At 38.1% G+C, this 20,852-nt stretch overlaps 1 protein-coding gene across 3 annotated transcripts in view; it reads left to right on the forward strand.

The window, feature by feature from the left end:
- Positions 1–20,852, forward strand: part of NEK11 (NIMA-related kinase 11) — a 311,830-nt gene that overhangs the window by 42,310 nt on the left and 248,668 nt on the right. For all 3 annotated transcript variants that reach the window (XM_011977968.1, XM_011977967.1, XM_011977969.1), the window contains exon 3: positions 9,386–9,551. In XM_011977968.1, coding sequence (XP_011833358.1) covers positions 9,386–9,551 — 166 coding nt within the window. The remainder of the gene's footprint in view (positions 1–9,385; positions 9,552–20,852) is intronic.

Genomic DNA, 20,852 nt, shown 5'->3' on the forward strand with positions numbered 1-20,852 from the left:
GTACTAATAACAATTTTTAGTCATTTATCCCCCAGTTTTTTTCTCACAATAGGTTCATTTCTGTGTCGTTCACTGTAGTTCATTTTGTCATGAATTTTAAAAGATTCATATCAATGCTCAAATAGAAAAGAGCCAAGTTATACATGTTTTAAATTAGGAGACTCATTAACTGCTTTCTAAGTAAATAAGACATTACCCGGTTCTCAAAGGGCTTACCTTTCTTTTAATCTTTTTATACAGCATAGCTATGCCTAAATAACTTTATCATTTGGGTTTTTATAACCTTAAGCATTTACAAATGAGTGGAATATTTACTGTACTACATTCTCTACCTCTGTTTCTAATCTCTTCTTTAAACATCTCGTCTTACTTCTTGTAGCAAAGTGTTAGTATCAGGAAATGGCTGATGCTATCAAATTGGCTTAAACCATAAGAAACTCTTATCCCCCTAACAAGAAGTCTGGAGAGATGGCACTTCCTGGGTGACTAATTCAGCAGCTCAGCAACATCATCAGGGACGTTGGTGCCTTCTGTCTTACCTCTCCGTGCTTCTGCCAGTCATGTTACGGTGGCTTACTTCATGACTCCAGCTGGCTGCCGTAGTTCAAGGAGTCACAAGCAGATGATCACATGCAGAGGCAGATGAAAGAAGAGTTTCCTCTCATACTTCTCTTTTTATCAGTGAGGAACATCTTTTCCAGACCAATTATGATTCACCGCAGGAACTAGGGAGAGGATCCTCCTTTCCAGAGCATATGATGTTAGGGGTGTTGGGGGATGACTTTGTGTGGGGTAGGCAGTCATCAGTGTTTCTCACAATAATTAAGCCACAATATCCATGACTTTGCCCATCTGTATAAGTAAGAAAAATAGAATTGCTTGACCATTTGTCTCAGGGTGTAGGGGAGAAAGACAGGGACAAGGAGGAGCTATATATGATTTTAAAGGGGAAGTTAGAATTGACCGAAGGCATCCTTGGTGGTAAAGAGAACTTTTAGAGAAGTAGATAAAAAGAAGTTCCAGAAAGCTGTCTCCTCCATGAAGGGAATCCACTCATATTGTAGGTAAAAGAAGAGGAATGGGCAAATTTTTCTCCAGTCTTCTAGGAGACAGCCCCAGAAGCTTTTATAGCGGCTGTGATTTAGAAATGGGGGTGGGGGGAAGACATGACTGTCGTGTTGTGAGTGCACAAATGCACAAGCTTTTCCAACACTACCTGAACAAATGCAGACTTTTGTTGCTCCCCAGTTAATTAGCATGCACTCATGCATTTTTGTTTGGCTTGGCTAACAACTCTTTGGTCATGTGCTTGGGGAGGGGCTTTGTACAATAGAGCGGTCAGACATTTTATCTTTTCTCCATGTCACTTCCAAGAAGCCCTCTAGGGAAATGCAGGACATGGTCCATTTGGATACCAGCTCTATTCTTACATTGACACAAGAGATTCTCTGCAGAGAACTCCAGGGAGCACCAGCACTATTGCCAGCCTTGAGACATGTGCTCAAGTCATTTCTATTTTGCTTATTTATACAGATGGGAAAACTCATAGAATTCACATGATGGTGATTAAGTATTTTTTATTCATGCAATATTTGTCTTCAAACCACCTACTCCTAAAATTTTTGTTTATCCTCTTTTGCTCCTTAAAACTAAAAGGCAACTTGCAATGATTTGTTATAGTACCAGCATTGAAACACTGCATGAAAGTTGTCACCACAGATGGAAATATAATCTAGACAGCAGCCAGAAATAGCATGTTTGCCAAACAAAAATATCTGAAATAATTTTATTCTTTTTTGTTCTTTATTAGCTGTATTATTAATTATTTGTTATCTGTAATACTCTTACATGCTGCTAAAATATTTGTAAACAAAATCAGTCTTGAAAAGCATAGTAAATGGAATTTATCTATAGATTATAATTGGCTTGCAGTTTCATTACTGAATATTCAAGCCACTTTATTTTATTTTGGCTAGGAATCTTTATATACTAGCCATCTTCAGGAATATAGGGAAACCAGGCCAGAATTTAAAATGAGAGGAATTTCCTTTATTTTTATCCTGTGGAAGACAGTGTTGGGGTCCTGCCTGTATCCCCTGGGCACTTAACATTTTGTTATGCATGGACTCAGCCTCCAGCTGCCTGCCATGCAATTCTGCCTGAGTGCTCTTTCTAGCCATTAGGATTTCCTGTGCTCTGCCTAGGGAGAAGAGTGGAGGAATTAATACTTCCAGGGAGCCGTTTTAGTCAGTGGACAATGGGAATTGGCAGATTAATATCCCAGCCCCATCACTCCTCACCCTTTGGGCAGGAGAACTCTGAGGTTAATGTCCTACACTAGCTCCCAGAGTTTCTTGACAGAATTAAGCTCCAGTTGCTCTCAGTGGTAACTTGTCTTGATGATATACCCTTTCATGGCTTCCTTCCCCTCCGGTCTCACTTCCCCACTTTCCTATTACTTCCCAAATTACTACTTGCATTCAAATCCTCGTCTCAGGGTTTGCCTTCTAGGGGACGCAAATGAAGAGAGTCCTCCAGAGCAAAGCATGGCTTAATGGGAGGGTTCCTAACCCTAATTTTAAAGATCTTGCTATGTAAAGCTTCAATATTTTTTTTGGAAAAAATGGGGAATAAACAGGTGGAGAGGAAGGAAGAAAGAAAACAAGGAAGGAAGGAGTGGTTTATGAACCTGACAGTTTTATGTATCTCTTAAAAAATACTCCTCCTCCCTGTAACATTTTAATACCACATTCCATAATGTATAGTGTGATTTTGTGTATGTTTATGTATGTGTTTAAGGAAAAATACACCATATATAAAATATTGTAATATATAATATAATGTATTAACTAGTTTTTTTAAAGAGTCATATGCTGATTAGCTTTCATAGTCTATTCAGGTAATTACAGACACTCTTCTACTGGATATTGATTTATACAGGGCAAATAGTAAAGAATGATAAATTCATTTATTTTGCTGCTTGAGATCCACCCAGGGAAAAGGCACTGTAGCAAGTATAAAGCAGTTAGCATTTGCAAAATGAACATCCTGAAACTCTAGTCCATAGATTTTGCCTTTTCTTCTCTCCTCAAAGAAAGGTTAGGAATCCTCACTGCCTAACCCCAGCTCTGTTTTATCATTTATCATGAAGCTGTCCAACTATTTATATACTTGTTGGCCTCCCCATGGGACTGAGCTCTCTTGGAGGGCAGGAGTTTTGTCTTTTTCATCTTTGTATCTCCAGCACATGGCATGGTATTTGTCACACAGAAGATAGTTAATAGACGGTAAAGTAACAGAAAGGTGAGATTTCCTTTCTCAAAGTCTTTGGCAGTTTGTTCCTCAGTTGCTGATGTCTGCCATGGGCACCTACAGTTTGCCATCCCTGCACTGCACCATGATGCCCTTTTAACCCCTGCTGTGTCCAAAGACTCTGCTACATGTTTGTGATCAGGGGTGCGTAGAATGAACAAGATGAATTAGGGGTGCGTAGAATGGATAAGATGAATTAGAGAGTTCTAACCCCCGAATAAGCTAGGTCTACGGGTTTAATTGTTAAAAAACAAAAAGCAGTGCATATTACGGCATATGGTGATGACCCATAAAATAATTTTGTCTTTTAATGTGACACAGACATAAAAATAATACTTTTGTTTTACCAAGGGAAGGAAAAACAACAGAAATAAAATGAAACTCCATCTGTAGTATACTGTAGTATACTTGCTACTAACCTCCACTCTTTTTTTTTCCCCACCAGCTATTCCTTTAGGTACCTTTAGTTCCTGGCTTTTCCATTATTTTTATCAATGTGCCAACTTTTGAATAAACATTACTTTCTGCCATTATATATCTTTTTCATGCCCCTTTACTTTTGAAAATTATATATCATATTAAAAGAGATGAAATAACTTTAAAACAGGATGTTTTCCACCATCAATTTCTATCTGTAAATGGAGAAAGAATTACCGCAGTCTTAAATGCATTAGAAGAGTCTAAGGTGGAAATAAAAATGAACCAAATGAGCCAGACCTTTGGAGGTTTGGCTTTCATTGCCCCAAAGTGTTTACAGTGATTTGTGGTAACACCTGAAAGTACTTCTGTGATGCATAATTGCATTGGTCAGGACTCCCAGGTGCAGGTAAGAGCAGCCACCCTTTGCCAGTTTAAGCAGAAAAGGATTTGTTATAGAACACAGGTAGTTCACAGCAGTGGTAGGAGGGCTGGGGGAGCAGGCTAGAGGGCAGAACATCACCAGTGAAGTGACCTACTGCCCTTGAGCTCAGGGCCATGCTGTTTCTGATGATACATGTATTTGCAAAATGGAGACCCTGTGCCGCCTTGTTTCTTGATGCAGCTCACACTCACATCAAAGTGTTGGCTGGATGCAGCTGACTGACAGAACCTAGGTCACACATCAGCACCCAAGCTCAAGGGAGGCTGGGAGTCATAGGGTTGGTTTGTCTGTTTTTCTCTCTCCAGGGGAGGCAAGACTCACAGCCCAGGAATCTGCCACAATGTAAGGAAGCTGTCTAAAGTGGGCAGTCACAAATGACAAGTGTCTGCTATCATAATGTCTCATGAAAACAGCAGTAAGCAAATTGTATAAGCTGTTTGGTCTCTACTATTAAGAAATACATGTAGCAAAAAGATTGTAAGGAAATACACAGAAATGTTAATTCTGATGGTCTCTATGTTGGATTGTGGGTAATATTTTCCTTATGTTGTGTTTTCAAATTTTTCTATAATGAAACTATTTCCTTGTAAATTAGAAAAAAGAGACCTTCCCATTTAAGAAAGTCGATAAAAATAATTCCTCCCTTCCAAGAGGGATGAAAAATCTTAAAACTCCTGATTATATTTGATAATCTCTCTTTGTAAAACAGGCAAATGATAAAACACACACATGCACACACACAAGCAAAATCAAAAGCCAAAAAGTTACTCATTTAAGTTGAAATGAAAATTTCCCATAACTTAGGCTAAGTGGGTACAGTAGCTGCTGATCACATCAGGATCACAGTTCTGAAAGCAGAAGGGCCTCAGACATCCTTACCTCAACTTCACAGCATTCATCGGAATTTGAAGTTTTGAAAAACATAACCATACATGATATATACACACATTCATGCACACTTACCTGTTGTCTATCTTTCCCAGTAGACACAAAAGCAGAGATCTTAACTCCTCAGTGCCCACCACACTGTAGTCATGCAGTAGGTATTTACTAGTTACCTGTAATGAATGTTAATAGTTAAATCAGAAAGGAAAGGACTGTTGTCTCTACTGCAAAGGTTTCCAGTTCTACCAGCTGACTGACCCTCACTGAGATGGCTGTTGACTGCATGGCATCTCATTCTGCTGCTTCCCATGCCTTCCTGGGGTACCGGAGATTCTAGAGCTCTCTTAGGCCCATCTGTTTACACGCCCCTTGGAGAGCTTTTTGCAGCTCCTTACCCTTGCTAGACATAAGAAAATGTGGGTGTTCTGCAATCCTTTAAGCCCTACTTTGGAGGGAGAGCACAGGTCTCTTCCTCTCAGACCTTCCTACCCATCTTGGAGTTCTCTTTTTAGTTGCCTTTCTGGACCTGACAGCACAGCAACTATTTTCAAGGGCTCAGCAGTTCCTAATTTTTTTTACCTGCCCTCTGACCCTGTCCCCTTCCCCTGATCTAGAGAAAGATCTCTTTCTCACCTGGCAGAAGAATGCTCACCCACTCACTGTTCATATGTTCCTCCAGATCCTTTCTCTTTAGCCTTGGTCTTTTCTTTAAAAACTCAGGACATGTTTGACTCATATTCTCTGTGGTGATGTCACCTTTTTCCTGAAGCAGCGCATGCTGCTGGTTAAATGGGGGAAAATGTGAAAAGATATGTGAAAATTTGGAGAAAAATAGCCCTTAATGAATATCTCAAAGATATCATCTTCCCCATTTCTACAAAACATAGGCCAATTTTAAGGGAATGATATTAGCCATAGTTATCTCGAATTTCCAAAGTTATTCTCCAAAGTTTGTCAGTTCGCTGATTCTAGAAAGAAAGAAAGCATGTAACTTGGGAAGTTTGCAAAATGAGTACGTCTCCAAGGGATGCCTAATTTTGCTACTGTCATGAAATTTCTCCTGAGTTGAGGCTCTGATAAAATAAATGTCTGTCATGTTATTTAGGAGGGGTGACAGACTGGGAATCACTGGGCAAGTAACAAGCTGTCCCTGACTTGGTAAGTCTTCATGCTGTCTTTGGCTGATATGGATCTCGTATTAAGTGATGTGCAATGAGAGTTTCCTCTGCCAGCTCAGTGACATGATTTCAAGCAAGGAAGGTGAATGTCTCTGCATCATCTATGAGATGATTATAATAGATATCACCTGTCTTAATAGCTCTCCCTTCATCTGCCAAATTGTGGACAAATGGGTTATGCTTTATCATCAGGGTGCCAGATGGGGCTCAGGTAGTTACATTTTGTATGTAAAATCTCATGCTCTGCTGCACAATAGTTGGTGTTTGCAAGGAAAAATAAGTATCTTGAAGCTTTTTATAGCATTTGTTCCTTCACAGCAAGAGAATATTGCAGGTTTGTAAGACTTTATATTGTCATGCTTAACCACTGTGACTTTTATAACTGCATGCTAGCTGGGGTACAGTAAATTACTGAAAAAGCTCTACGAAGATGTCATTGTGCTTCACCTGCTGCTTTGTAATCTTCAGTAACAAAAAAACATAGTCTTGTATGTCATGTCAAGCTTCTTTGGGTATACTAACAGTCTGAATGCCACTCCTAATAACATTAGGTCATTTTAAACCAAATCTTGATAGAACAGTCTTTACAGAATGTTACCAAGCAGGCATTTCTCTAGAATCTACTTCTTATTAAGTAGGAGCGTAATAGGCTGTTTGAAACCAATGTGAAAACACCTGTTAGGGGAAGGAAGACAAGTGTTCCAGCTTTCTGTGTTGCAGTCACATTGAAAGACACCTGTTAATGGCATAGTGGAGTCCTTGCCTGTGAGGCTCCTGAGGCAGAGCTGCCCTTTCTAATGCAAATTGGCCTCCTCTGTGGAAGCAGTTTATGCCTGCTGTTGGTGTCTTTTGGGGATGAGATGAGTTCAGAATGGGAAGACCATGGAGAACATTTAAAGTGAATAAAATATTAAAGGACTCAAATTTTAGGGGAAGTGACTTCCCAGTAATGGTCATCTTGGATTAGAAGGTTTTCCTTATGAGATTTTTGGAGAATGTAAACTTAACCTAGCTTTTACTGCTCTGGGAAAAAAAAAAAAGTCAAATGTTACCCAACCCCGGAATAGGATAAGGGCAGTTTCTACATTTTCCTACTTAGGGTGTCAGCTTGTAGGATGGATTTCCTAACTTAGAGTTGTAATGAGTTTTTAAAATTTTATTTATCTATCTATCTATCTATTTATTTATTTATTTATTTATTTATTTATTTATTTATTTATTTATTTATTTTGATCGTCGTCTCTCACTGAGAAATGGTATGGGGGAATACTATACAATAGTGTGCTGACTGCAATATCAAAACTTCTAGACCCTGAATATGAAACAAGAAGAAAGCTCTACCTCTGGTAATGCCTGAGGATATTATGGTTCTTCTATCGTAAAACAGAGGGAGAGGCTTGTTTGAATTACTGAAAAGTTAATAGTATAATCACATTTTAAAAAATGGTAGAAACTCTTCTCTCCAATGTGATTGGAGCTGGTACTTGGTTAAAAAAAGGAAACAATTTTAAAATAAAATGACATTAATTAAAACATTTACATCAACTTAAAATATATCATTGTACATTTTCTCCAGTTTTTGGCTGTATAGCCAGCATTCAGTGTCCTCTGGTTAGAGACTTCTTCATCTTTTTTTTTTTTGCATAAACTACATCCATAAGATATATATTATTATTATATTATTTTTTAGGACCTAGTTTTCTAGATTTATTTTTCTGTAACAATCTGAATTTAGAATACTAGATTTTCACATTTTTAACCTTTTCAGAACTGTCTTTTCAGTTACTTGACAGCTTTTTATTTTTGCAACTTTTTCTTTTCAAGTTTTTTGATTTTCATTTGACTTCGTTTTCCTAGCAGAGATAACTCTCACGCTCACTCTTCATTTAAGTTATACTGAAGTCATAAATTTACAATGATGAGCATAACTGGCATTAGCAGACTTGGGAATAAACACAATGACTTGGGTAAGCACACATCTCAACTGGGAGGGCAGAAGTTCATGGGCATGTCAAGGAGAGCTTACTAGCTGGAGGCATTCCCTGTGGCAAGGGCATCTGTCAGCATCTGTTAGGAAGGACTGGAGAATGATGGTTAATCTATGGGCTGGTTAAAGGGCCTAAAGATATTTTCTACGATAATACATTTTTATTGACATGCATAGGTAGCTACTCCTAAGGAAGATTTTTGTAAAATGCTTTCTATTGCTGGTCCTGCTGAACTTGCCTTAATGAACTGCCAGTGCTTACTTATAATCAGCAGACTGTGTCTGCAAACATAATTGGTGTTCTAAGGTATTTTTTTCCAATAGTCTAGTTTACACTTTGGTACTATAATTGATTTGTTTATCAGACTCTTTTTTTTCTTAGATGGGAAGAGATAATGTTTTGGTCTATTCCTCATAGAGTTATCACAATTTTTAAATTAATGGCTTGGGGATTTAATGAGCTCTTTCATTTATACATGTTAGAAATACTAAATATCTCTATTAATGGTTTTAGTTAATTTTTCCTTTTAAATACTGGTAGTAATAAAGTATGATATGCCAAGGATAGTTTTAAAAAGAAAATAAATAAATATTGCTCCTACCAATATTAAGTCAATATATTTGGAAAACTTTAAGCTGAGAGAGAGAAGCATGCCTGTAAGTGTGTGTAAATATGTGTAAATACATACACAGAGGCAAAGAGAGACACAGAAAGAGGCAGAGACAGAGAAGGAAAGAGGCAAAGAAAGAATAAGATACAGAGAGAGTGATGGATTACATATATGTGTGTGTGTGTGTGTGTGTGTGAACGCACATAGAAAGAGACAGACAGAAATAGATAACTATAAGAGAAACCAAGAGACACTGAAACATCTAGAGAGGTGGAGGAAGGGCCACCCCAGCAATATTGCTCAAGATTAGTTCCATGTCTGCCCTTATAGAAGTGTAGGGTACACAGATGAGGAGGTCAGAGGCCTTGGGGAAGCAGGACAGGAAAACAGGCCCAGGTCCCACCAGGAGACACAGTGTCATAATAGGCAATACCAGATATATGAGTAGGTCACAACCTGGGCATTAATTAGTGGCTCTGTACCACTTGATGATATTTGTTAAATGTGTTTTTTGGCTGTAAATGTTTAAAAAAATTTTTTTTGACTGCAGAAAGGTACTTAAGGAAATATCTGTTGGAGAACTAAATCCAAATGAAACTGTGCATGCCAATTTGGAAGCCCAGCTCCTCTCCAAGCTGGACCACCCAGCCATTGTCAAGTTCCATGCAAGTTTTGTGGAGCAAGATAATTTCTGCATTATCACGGAGTACTGTGAGGTGAGACTCTCCTTTTCTCTTGGAAGTCTTTATAAAAATATGCTGAATGGTAAAAAGCCTTCTATAAAGAGATCTTAAAAGTCCAATTATCAAACCATAAATTGAACTATAATGACCTGGGATCCCATGTCTTGCAGCTAAGAATGATTATCTGTAGATAATTGACAAAACTTGTTTCTAAGGAAGGGTTTTTCCCTCCACTGGCAAACTCAGTAAAAACGAATATATTTTAAGGAGGAGGCCAGGCGTGGTTGCTCATACTTGTAATCCCAGCACTTTGGGAGGTCAAAGTGAGAGGATTGCTAGTCCAGGAGGTCGAGACCAGACTAGGAAACATAGTGAGACCCCCCCCCTACCCCCGCATCTCTACAGAAAAATTTAAAAATTAGCAGGGTGTGGTTATATGAGCCTGTAGTTCCAGCTAGCCGAGAAACTGAGGCAGGAGGATTGCTTGAGCCTAGCAGTTCAAAGCTTCAGTGAACTGTGATCATGCCGTCGTGCTCCAGCCTGGGTGATAGAGTAAGACCCTATCTCTAAGAAAAAAACAAAAAAACAAAAAAGGAGAAATCACTGCAGAAGAATGCTTCAACAATTTTTTGATGGGGGAGGGGCAGACCTTCTAGAATGGTCTGATGCTTAGATGGACATTTAAATGCTCTAACAGATGCTTGGTTAGAGTAGAGGTACATGTCCTGAGTTTTGAATTCCAGCTCTATGGTTTAATTTCTTCAGTGGAAGTTTAGAAATGGAAGTATGCCTTTTTTCCCCACAAGAATTCCTCATATTTATCAATTTGTGGTTTACAGCTTGAGGTATTTACAATTTTTCCAACCACTCTGAGTTCTATCCAAGTAATAACTGTGTATTTACTGAGCCCCAAGGGAGTGTGAAGCTGCTTAGAGAAGCGGGAGAGGGGAAAATGGACATGTGTAGCTGCAGTGTGGATCTGTGTGTTTACTCCTGAGAGGTTATGGAGAAGGGATTGACAGGGGTTGGGTCAGGCAGAGAATACCCAAAGATGACTATGCTCAAAAAGTATCTCCCAGAATATTATGGAAGCTAGGGTTAGCCAAATGCACCTTGGGAGAATTTGGTACTGTTCATACTTTAGGATGAAGTCAGCTTATCTCTTGGATATTGCTGGAGCCCAAAAGACATGAGGAAAAAAAGATGCTCTTTAGAGTAGATGACAGTCCTGTTTGGGCCAGAAACTTTGGACAACTCGACCTAACTTAAAGGTGCCATTTGTTTGAGAGAGAAAAAAGAAGAGACAGGAGAAAGAAAAGAAGCTCAGAAGGAAAAGGGATAGCAGCGAAAACAACCTTGCCTGCTTTACACATTAGCTGATGTATCACCCAAAATGAAACCAATAGCCAAGTTAAAATATCTGAACAAGTTTGAAATATTCCATGTCTTGGCCATTCCCCTTCAGGTCAGCCTTGGCCTTGCTGGGTATTTTTCCATCTATGTCTTGACCCTGCTTTGCTTGAAGGAAAGTGGACGGGGCAGAGGGTGAGTGGAGAAGAACCAGGTCATTTGGATATCTGCTTGTCCATCATCCAATGGATTGTTGACAAAATCAGTAAGATGATGACAGGTGTGAGCAGTGATATTGAATAGTTACTCTGGCAAATATGTCACCAATTCATGCAAAGCTAAAGATACTTGCATATGCATATGTTGCATACTATGATCCACCTGCTATAATTTCATCATATTTCTTCTTTAGCCTCCTTCAGTTAATAAACTGTTATTTTAGAAACAACTGACTCATACTGCTTAAACTGTTACTGCTATCTCTATTGCTGCTTTTAGGACATTGACTTTTTCAAAGACACTTTCCATGTCTTAGAATATTTTAAACTGTAGTCAACACTATTCCACAGAACTTTCTGTGCTGATGGAAATGGGCTATACTTGTGCTGTCTAATATAGTAGTCACTAGTCATATACATGGCTCTTTAGCACTTGAAGTGCGGATAGTGCAATTGAGGGCCTGGATGTTAAATTTTATTTAAATTTAATTAATTTAAATATAAATAACCATATGTGGCTTCTCGCTACCATATTAGACATACATGGTATATATTGCTATAACTTTCTTTCCCTGTATTAATTGAAAAAATTTATAATTTTAATGTAATTTTAAACTACCAGAAATGTTACAAGAATAACACAATGAACTTCCGTATGCCCTTTATCCAGATTTCCCAAATTGTTATTTTTCCACATTTGCTTTATCTTTCTATCTACATTTTTTAACGAACCATTTGAGAATAAGTTTCAGACATGATACTCCTTTGTCCTAAATATAATACAACTTTGAGTATTTTCCAAGACCAAGGACATTCTTTGACATAACCATAGTACAGCAATCAAAAATCAGGAAATCAACAGTGATACAATGCTAGTATGTAACCCAGTGGTTCTCAAAGTGTGACCTCAGACCAGTATCACCAACCTCACTTGGGAACTTGCTAGAAGTACGAATTCTTTGCCTCTACCCCAGCCAGCTGCATTGAATCAGAAATTCTGGGGGTGGGGTTCTGGCAATCTGTGTTTTGACAAGCCCGCCAAATGAGCCCAAAGCATACTGAATTTTGAGAATCACCCATCGAATTCACAGTCTATATTGTCTGAATTACGTCCTTAGAAAGGACAGTTCTAAAAGATTTTTGTGGTTGTTGCAAGGATCTCATCTGGAATCATCTGTGTTGATTTTTAAATGATGGATGGTTTCAGTGGGCTGAGCTGCTCTCCTGGGAGGGGCCGTTGCCACGGTAATGGCTGCTGGCAGTGCTGAGAGACAGCTGTGGGGCCGCCTGGGCTCTGTGTGCAGCTGAGCTGGCAGGTTGCCACTTCCCCAGACTCCTGAGGAGTGACTTGCACAGATTGCTCCGTTCTTGTTAACAGAGATATTTCTCATCATCAGACCCAAATTTACTCTTAACTTGCACAGGGCTGGTGTTATCTTCTTTTTATTAAGGTAAAATAATAGTATAGGAAATGGCAGGTGACCAAAATTGCACCTCACAGAAAAATGCTATCACTACCATTGAAATGGCTGGTCTCTTTATCTCCAGATTCCCTCTTCTATAATTTAATTTGGGGCCTTTCAAGACTGAAATATATAAATGCATGAGTGAGGCCTCTGCATCTACTACCCAACCCTTTGGGCACATACATCAGATTATGAGTGTTAAACATCAGACAACTGAACTCTCATAATTTCTGGTCAAGATTTAACCAAATCTTTGATGGGGAATAGTTCCAAAACTACCAGAATGACAGAATATTTCAAATATTAATGTCTTCTATTTTCCTCCATGTAGGAAGGAAATGGAACTACTGCCCATCCTCCGCAGTTTCACGCCTTTTCATCTTTGCTTAGGCCGTATCCTCTGAGAATGCCCTTCCTCCTAGTCCCACATCTTCAAATCTTACCCTGACTCCCAGGCCCAGCTTAAATGCCACCTACTCTCCCATAATCAAAGGTTCCAATAAACAAGGTTCCTTTCCCATAAACAAAGCCTCTCATAATCTCCTGGCTAGAAATCACTCCCCACCCCAATCGCAATCCCCCCAACTCTCATAGCATCTTTATCTCTCATGGTACAAAGCACAGTTTACATCGTATGAACCACGTCAAATTCTCAGCATGAGGGATTGATCTTTTTCTGATTCATTTTTCTATCACATGGTGGACCCACATAGTGAACCACAAAGAAGTTAGCACTCAAGATATTTTTGGATATACTCTTTACCTCTTGGTTCCAGCTGCCTCCCACCTCATTTCTGTCAAACACTGATGGTAATAATAAAATATTGAATCCTTCTGCCTGTTGTATATGTTAAAAGTATTTTGTCCTACCTTACTGTGTTGATAGACCTAACAATGTGCTGCACTGGAGGCCTGTGAGATACTGCCTGAAAGCCTTCCATTTGGGTGAAGACAAGGCGTCTCCAGAAACCTAGGCATTAAATTAGTAGACACACTACAGAATAGGTGAGATCACGTATCCTCAGGAGAGGGGGGTGGAGAGAACATATGATATCAGGGAAAAAGGCAGGAAATGTTGGACTTGTCTGTTTTCTGCTTGGTGATATTAACATAGGTAAGCAAAAATTTTATCAATATAGTACTAGTTCTCAACATTGGCTGCATCTTGGAATCACCTGGAGAGCTATCAAAAATCCTGAGGCCTGAGACCCACCTCTAGAAAGTCTGATTTAATTGGTCCTCGGGAATGGCCCAGGTATCAGGGTTTTTGAGAGTTCTCCAGGTGATTTTAAAATGCAGCCAGGGCTGAGAATGGCAAAATAAATGATAAAAAAATTTAAAAAGGAGAGAATAGTTAGGGTGGAAATAGACAAATAGTCATAAAGGAAAAATTTGTCAGTATTGATGGAGCACTAAGCAAAGATGAAGCCCAGAGCTGAGAACAGGAGAGTCTGGCCCTGTAGTGGGTGTAGTTTTATGATCAAGCCATTTAGCCTGTTGCTCTGTTCACGAAACATGCCCAACTTATTCTCCTTGCTTCCCAAGCAACCTTCTGATCCTAATTTAGCTTTCCATATGTGCTTCGTCTAATAGGAAAAAATATGCTGGCTAACCTGAGATGAGCCCCCTATTGCCTTGGCAGTTCTAGCTCTCATTGCATATGAGTACATTGGCAGTCTGGATTATTTATTGATGCCTTACGAACTTGAAGTTCACAATGGCAGTTGTAATCAAGGGTCTTTTCAAAAGCCATTACTGAGCCCCAGGTCTGTGTCAGATACAATTATAGTCATTGTGTGGCATAACAGAGATAATATGATAATATTTAATGAATCTTGTCAGGCAGGATTAATGAGTCATTTATATCAGTTGCTAAAATACAAGGGGGAATGTGGGTACGTGTTATGGTAAGGGTGTGGTTAAAGTGCTGTGGGAGTAATAGGAGAGAGAAATGACTTCTGACCATGGGAACCATGAAGGTGCTAGCATTCTATTTGAGTTCGCAGTACGGGAAAGACTTGGCCAAGAAGAAGAGAACAAGGACATTTCAGCTAAAGCGAATGATGTGATAAAAGACTCAGAGATAGAAAAGCATGGGATGTGATTTAGGAACCCAGTACTTCACCTTTAATTGTAATATGTTTGCAGTTAAATACATTCCCTAATTTTAACAACTTACATAATCATAGCTTAATTATCAAAACCAGAAAATTAATATTTTACTAGTTTTCCCCTTAATGCCTTTGGTCTATTCTAGGATCCAATCCAGGATTTTACATTGCATTTAGTTCTATTTCTTTAGTCTCCTCTAATCTGTGACAATTTCCCTTTCCTGCCTTGTTTTTTATGAACTTCACACTTTTGATGGGTACTGGCAAGCTATTTTGTAGAATGTCTCTCGGTTTGGGTTTATCTAATGTTTTCTCATGATTAGATTGAGGTTACATATTCTTGGCAAGACTACTGCAATGGTAGTATTGTATTCTTCTCAGTACATCATATTAAGGGGTACAGGCTGTATCTTATTACTGATGATGTTAACTTTGATCACTTGGTTAAGATTCTGTCTTGTGGGTTTTTTCACTGTAAAGTTATTATTTTGTCCCTTTGAAATTGATAAATATCCTGGGTAAGATAGTTTGAGAGTTTTCTATTAATAATAACCTGTTTCTTTTCAAATCTTCACTCACTGATTTTAGTCTCTTTCAGTGGAAGTTGCCTGCGGCGATTCTTACTCTCTAGTCTTTGCCTAATTGTGATTATATATTTCTCTCATTCTTTCTATATTTACTAATTGGGATTCCCCTGTAAGGAAGAGCTGCTTCTTCTCCTCCATCCATGTATTTTTTCAATTATTTATTTATATTAGTATGAACTCATGGATTTTAAAATTATTATATGGGTTATCACCTAGTACCATCGCTGTTTATTTTGTTGCTCAAATTGTTCCAACTTTGGCTAATGGGGATCCTTCAGGTTGGCTCCTGTGTCTTTTTAACATGTCCCTATCGTTTTTTGAGGAAAAGTAAATTCTTGATTATTAATTCCATTTTACAGATGAAGAAACTGGGCCCCAGAGAGTGGAGTGATTTTCTGACTGTTACATCCAGGGCAGAACTAGGACTAGTGGTATTGGGATAGCTGCTCCTTTTCTTGGCTTATTCTCAATTATTTTCTGTGTCTTTATCCATCTCTATTTCTACAATACATATACATATTCATAGAAACTATTTGTACACAAATGCAAAATTTTAATCTCATGATATGACAATTTCATTTTCTCTCAATGGGAGACTAGATAGGGCTTTAAATAGTGGAAAGTGTGTAGACTTTGGCATCTTCTGTTCAAATCTTTGTGCATTTCCTTCAGCAGCTTATTTCGTTTTTCTGACCTGTTTTTCTTAAGAGAGTATAACATATATTTTGTTTTTATAGGGATTTGAAATAATGAATGTTTAAAAAGTGACTATCAGAGCTTTTCTCCTAGATTCTCAATAATGAAAGTTATTATAATTGTTCGTTATTTCATTGTTACCCCCCTTTCTGCCCTCCAGCTATTTTCTAGAAGGCAAGCTAGTTTTTACCTCTTGAGTATTGGTGTGCAGCCTTTAGTATGAGGATTCATGCCAAAAGGAAGAAATATGAAATTTTTTTTTTTGTTTTTTTGTTTTGAGACAGAGTCTCGCTTCGTCACCAGGCTGGAGTGCAGTGGCGCAATCTCAGCTCACTGCAACCCCTGCCTCCCGGGTTCAAGTAATTCTTATGCCTCAGCGTCCTGAGTAGCTGTGACTACTGGCATGTGCTACCACGCCCGGCTAATTTTTGTATTTTTAGTAGAGATGGGGTTTCTCCATGCTGGCCAGGATGGTCTCCATCTCCTGGCCTTGTGATCCACCCGCCTCAGCCTCCCAAAGTGCTGGGATTACGGGCATGAGCCACAGAGCCCGACCGCAAATTCTTAAACACTAATAGGCCTGATAGTAACTTTGAGGCAAGTACTTTCCAATCTGATTGTACTGTAAAACAGAACATTTGAAATTTCCTTGTATGTTTCTTGTTTATGCAAAAGTATTTGAACGAACCAAGTAAGCGAGTTGAGTTTTGCAATCTTGAATCTCTAGTGGGTGTCAGTAGACTACTACAAGTAAATTTGGCAATGATTTGCAGCCACCAGGCTTACTAGTTCTCAGAGGGTCCTTAGAGAACTTCATATTGGGTGTGTTGTGTCTAGTATTAGAGACAAATCCTTTTCTGTCCTTCACAGCCACTGCTCATAGTCCTGAAACCTGTTTGGGACCACCCTACCCCCCAGAATTGGTCATTTATAGATGAGGAACACCCCTGGAATATTGACATTGTGACACTGATTGGTGATCATCCTTCCTAGTGTGAGCTCAAATCGGGGCATCCACATAGTGGGGCTGTCCACACATCAGGACTGTCTTCAGTGGTTTGCATTGCTGGGATTGCTGCTGATTGAAGGAACTAAGCATTGTTTTCAGAGTGGTGGGTCCCATCAGGGCCCTCTGGTTTTCCTGGGCAGCTCCATCTAGGAGTAGGTAAGCCTCCCTGAATTTATCCTGTGTCAATTCTGTGGGTCTAGATTTTGTTCAGTTGGGGAAGGCTGTAAATAATATGAGTGTCTAATGTTTTTATATACCTCAACTGATCCATTTGAGATTTTTATAAGTATCAAAATTAAAGTCATTTGGTTTGTTCCACTTACTTTCTTTCTTAAACTATGAAATATTTTGACATTTTAATGAAAAACAACAAAAAATAAGACCACTGATTTTTACCTAAAATTGTTAAATCTAACAATTGAAAAGGAAAACTACTTTCGTTTAAAAGAAATGCAGTAATGCACTAATAGAAAGCAATCAGCAACCCAGTAGAATTTATGATATTCGGGGTAAGACTTCAGCTATCATATTAATTTATATAAATCTAAATGTTTAAAAATAGAATCACACTAATTTATATCAAATAGTGTTTTTTTTAAAAAAACCCTGTGCTTTATAGATAAAAGCATTATTTCACATTATTTCACATCACTTAAGAATAAGTTCTGCCGTTTCTTATTCATCTACATTTACCTCAGCAAAAAGAATACTATCTCTAAAAGAATTTGAAAAAAATACTAACTAAGCTCAAGATGTTCATTTATATTATTAGAAATGAAAATCATAATACTTCATGACATTCTTCAGTACCTATTTAGAAGCTGTTTTTTCTTGTTTTGCTTTTAAAAGCATAATGTGGCTTGACATTTCCCCCACATTTTATGCAGTCTCTTAAAGTGCACTTCCAAAATTGTAGGAAAATGTCCTCGGGTTGTACAATATAATGACAAAGGATTTCTTCCCCCACTGCCTTCACCTCCATTTATTGGTATTCTCCTAAGTAATGAAACAGGCTTTAGAAAACATGTTATTGTAAAATGACTCTTATTCAACCCTGCCTTTCCCAAGTACATCTTTTGCCTTTGGAGTTCTTCAAACTATTAAACAAAATGTTTCCCCTGACAGGCTAAATATTAAGCACATGGCCTGTTTATATTATTGCCTAGCATCATGCCTCAAAGTTTGTTCCATGGACCACCTGTCCTAGAGTCACGAAGGATGCTTGTTAAAAATACAGATTCTTTGGGCCTATGTGGATTTACTGAGTCAGAGTTACTGTTGATAATGTCTAGGGATGTGCATTTTAAACAAGCAACTTGGAAGATTCTGATGCATAAAATTTGAGGTTCACTGGAAGGATGCTTATTTAATGGAGATATGGTAGGGTATGAAGAACAGCATTTTAAGATGTCAATCCAGTGAATTAATAAGGGAAGCTTTTTCATTATTTTATTTTGTTTTATTTTGCAGTGGAGTCTTGCTCTGTTGCCCAGTCTTGAGGGCCGTGAAGGGATCTTGGTTCACTGTAACCTCTGCCTTCTAGGTTCAAGCGATCCTCCTACTTCAGCCTCCCAAGTAGCTGGGATTACAGGCGTGTGCCACCATGAACAGCTATTTTTGTGTTTTTAGTAGAGATGGGGTTTCATGTTGGCCAGGCTGGTCTCAAACTCCTGACCTCAAATGATCTGCCTGCCTTGGCCTCCCAAAGTGCTGGGATTACAGGTGTGAGCCACTGCACCCAATCTGCATTTACTGAGTTGGAGTTATTGATGATAATGATAATGATAATTATGATAATAGGGATATGCATTTTAAACAAGCAACTTGGAAGATTCTGATGCATAATATTTGAGGTCCACTGAAATGATGCTTATTTAATGGAGATATGGTAGGGTATGAAGGAATAGCATTTTAAGTTGTCAATCCAGTGAATTAATAAGGGAAGCCTTTTCATTTTTTCATTTAAAATAAAAAGTAGGACAGAATAATTTTTGAAGCTCCTTTTAGCCTTAAACATTGCAGGGATATTTTTGTTTTTGATTTTGTTTTAAATTCAGGCTTCTGAGAATGCTTTTCTTTGGTCTTTTAAGGTTGTAAGTGCTTCGATTGCTAATGTTAATACAAGGATTAATTTTTAAAAGCAAATCATTTTGGGATTTAAAATTTGATAATAACAATCAAAGGTGGGGTTGAGAACATGTATTTGGGTTGTTCTTCATTTCTTTAAAGCCTTGGCATTTCAAAGTCAATCTGTCGTTGGCTAACTGGGATGGTGAAAGGAGGAGATACTATTAATCCATCAAATGTTGCAGTTTGGGTTGCAGATTTTGAAAACTTTAGAAGTTAATATCAAGTCTTTTATTGCAACCTTCAAGGGATAATCTTAGTGAAGAAAAACATTTTTTTGAAAGCTGTATAGACTTAGGGCAATATTAATTTTGGGTCAGTTAAAGTCAATACATTTTTCATGAAAGTTATTTTAGCAATAAAAGTCACTATTAAATATTTCTCAAGGACAAAGTTAAGAAAACAGAATATTCTTACAGATGTTATAATATGAATTTCTTAGACTAAGGCATTACATTTCATCAAAAACATTAGCTTTTTTCTTTAAACACAGCTTAGAGAAAGAAAGTAATGCTTTTCATATTGCTGAGTTAAAATCAGACTAAAAACTGTATTTCTTTGTTGTGTCAAATCATAATTTGTTGTGTCTAAATCTTTTAGTGACTTGTCTATCATAATTAAATCCTTAGAAAAATCAGAGGTTTTTGTTTGTTTGTTTGTTTTTTGTATTTTTGAGATTGGGGTTTCGTTCTGTCACCAGGCTGGAGTGCAGTGGTGCAGTCATAGCTCACTGCAGCCTCAATCTCCTGGACTCAAATGCTCTTCCCACTCCAGCCTCCCAAGCAGCTGAGAATACAGGCATGGCACCAGGTTGGGCTAATTTAAAAATTGTTTTTAGAGATGGGATCTTGCTATGTTGCCCAGGCTGGTTTCAAGCTCCTGGCGTTAAGTGATCATCCCGCCTCAGTCACCTGAGTTACTGGGATTGCAGATGTGAGTGACTGCATCTGGCTGTGTTTATTAAAGAACACAGTAAGTGCAAGACAGATAGTTTTTCTTGAGGATAAACATGTAAAATGGAAATAGGAAGAATAACTTGAGGAGCACAAGACACAGATCTTGGATTAATTTAATCTTTCAGTGTTCCCTCTTCCTGTTGATTTCACATAGCCCTTGCTTAATGCTAACAACAGATATCTTTCTTCTTTTTAAAATTCTACCCAGAAGGCAAGGGGGAATTTGGCTATTTCCTTTGGACATTTCACTTTGAGACCTATTATTGAAGGCCCTTTTCTGGTTTTTGCTTCAATAGTCTAAATGTATATTTATTTAATTACAGGAAATCAGGCATTTAATATCAATGCAGGAAACAGACACACAACTTTTACCCATCTCTGTTGTTCTGCATCTGCCCTTCCACTTGAAAGAATGTAAGCAGGTGATTGTCAGACCAACAATAAATGTCACTCAGAGAGCGTGCTTCCATATGGCAAGATAACCTGGAAAACATAATTATGCTCATTCACAAAAAAAGAAAGAAATTGATACAAAATGTATAGAATTTAATATTTCTTTAACACAGTTTAAAAATGACAATAGGATGTGAAAAGCACCATTGCAGTTTGGGGATAAATTCCTGAAAGTAATGCTATTTTAATGCACAAATGTCTCCAAATTTTAGTATTACAACTGTTAAAAGAAAAATTTTAGATAAATTTACCAAAGTTTATTTGAGCACACACACACAAAATTCTTGAGTTGGGCAAACCTCAGAACTAGAAGAAGTTCAGAGAGCTCTTTCTGCCCAGTAACCTGAGCAATGAGCTTTCA

The sequence above is a fragment of the Mandrillus leucophaeus genome, unplaced genomic scaffold (genome assembly GCF_000951045.1).
Source record: "Mandrillus leucophaeus isolate KB7577 unplaced genomic scaffold, Mleu.le_1.0 Scaffold186, whole genome shotgun sequence".
NCBI lineage: Eukaryota > Metazoa > Chordata > Mammalia > Primates > Cercopithecidae > Mandrillus > Mandrillus leucophaeus.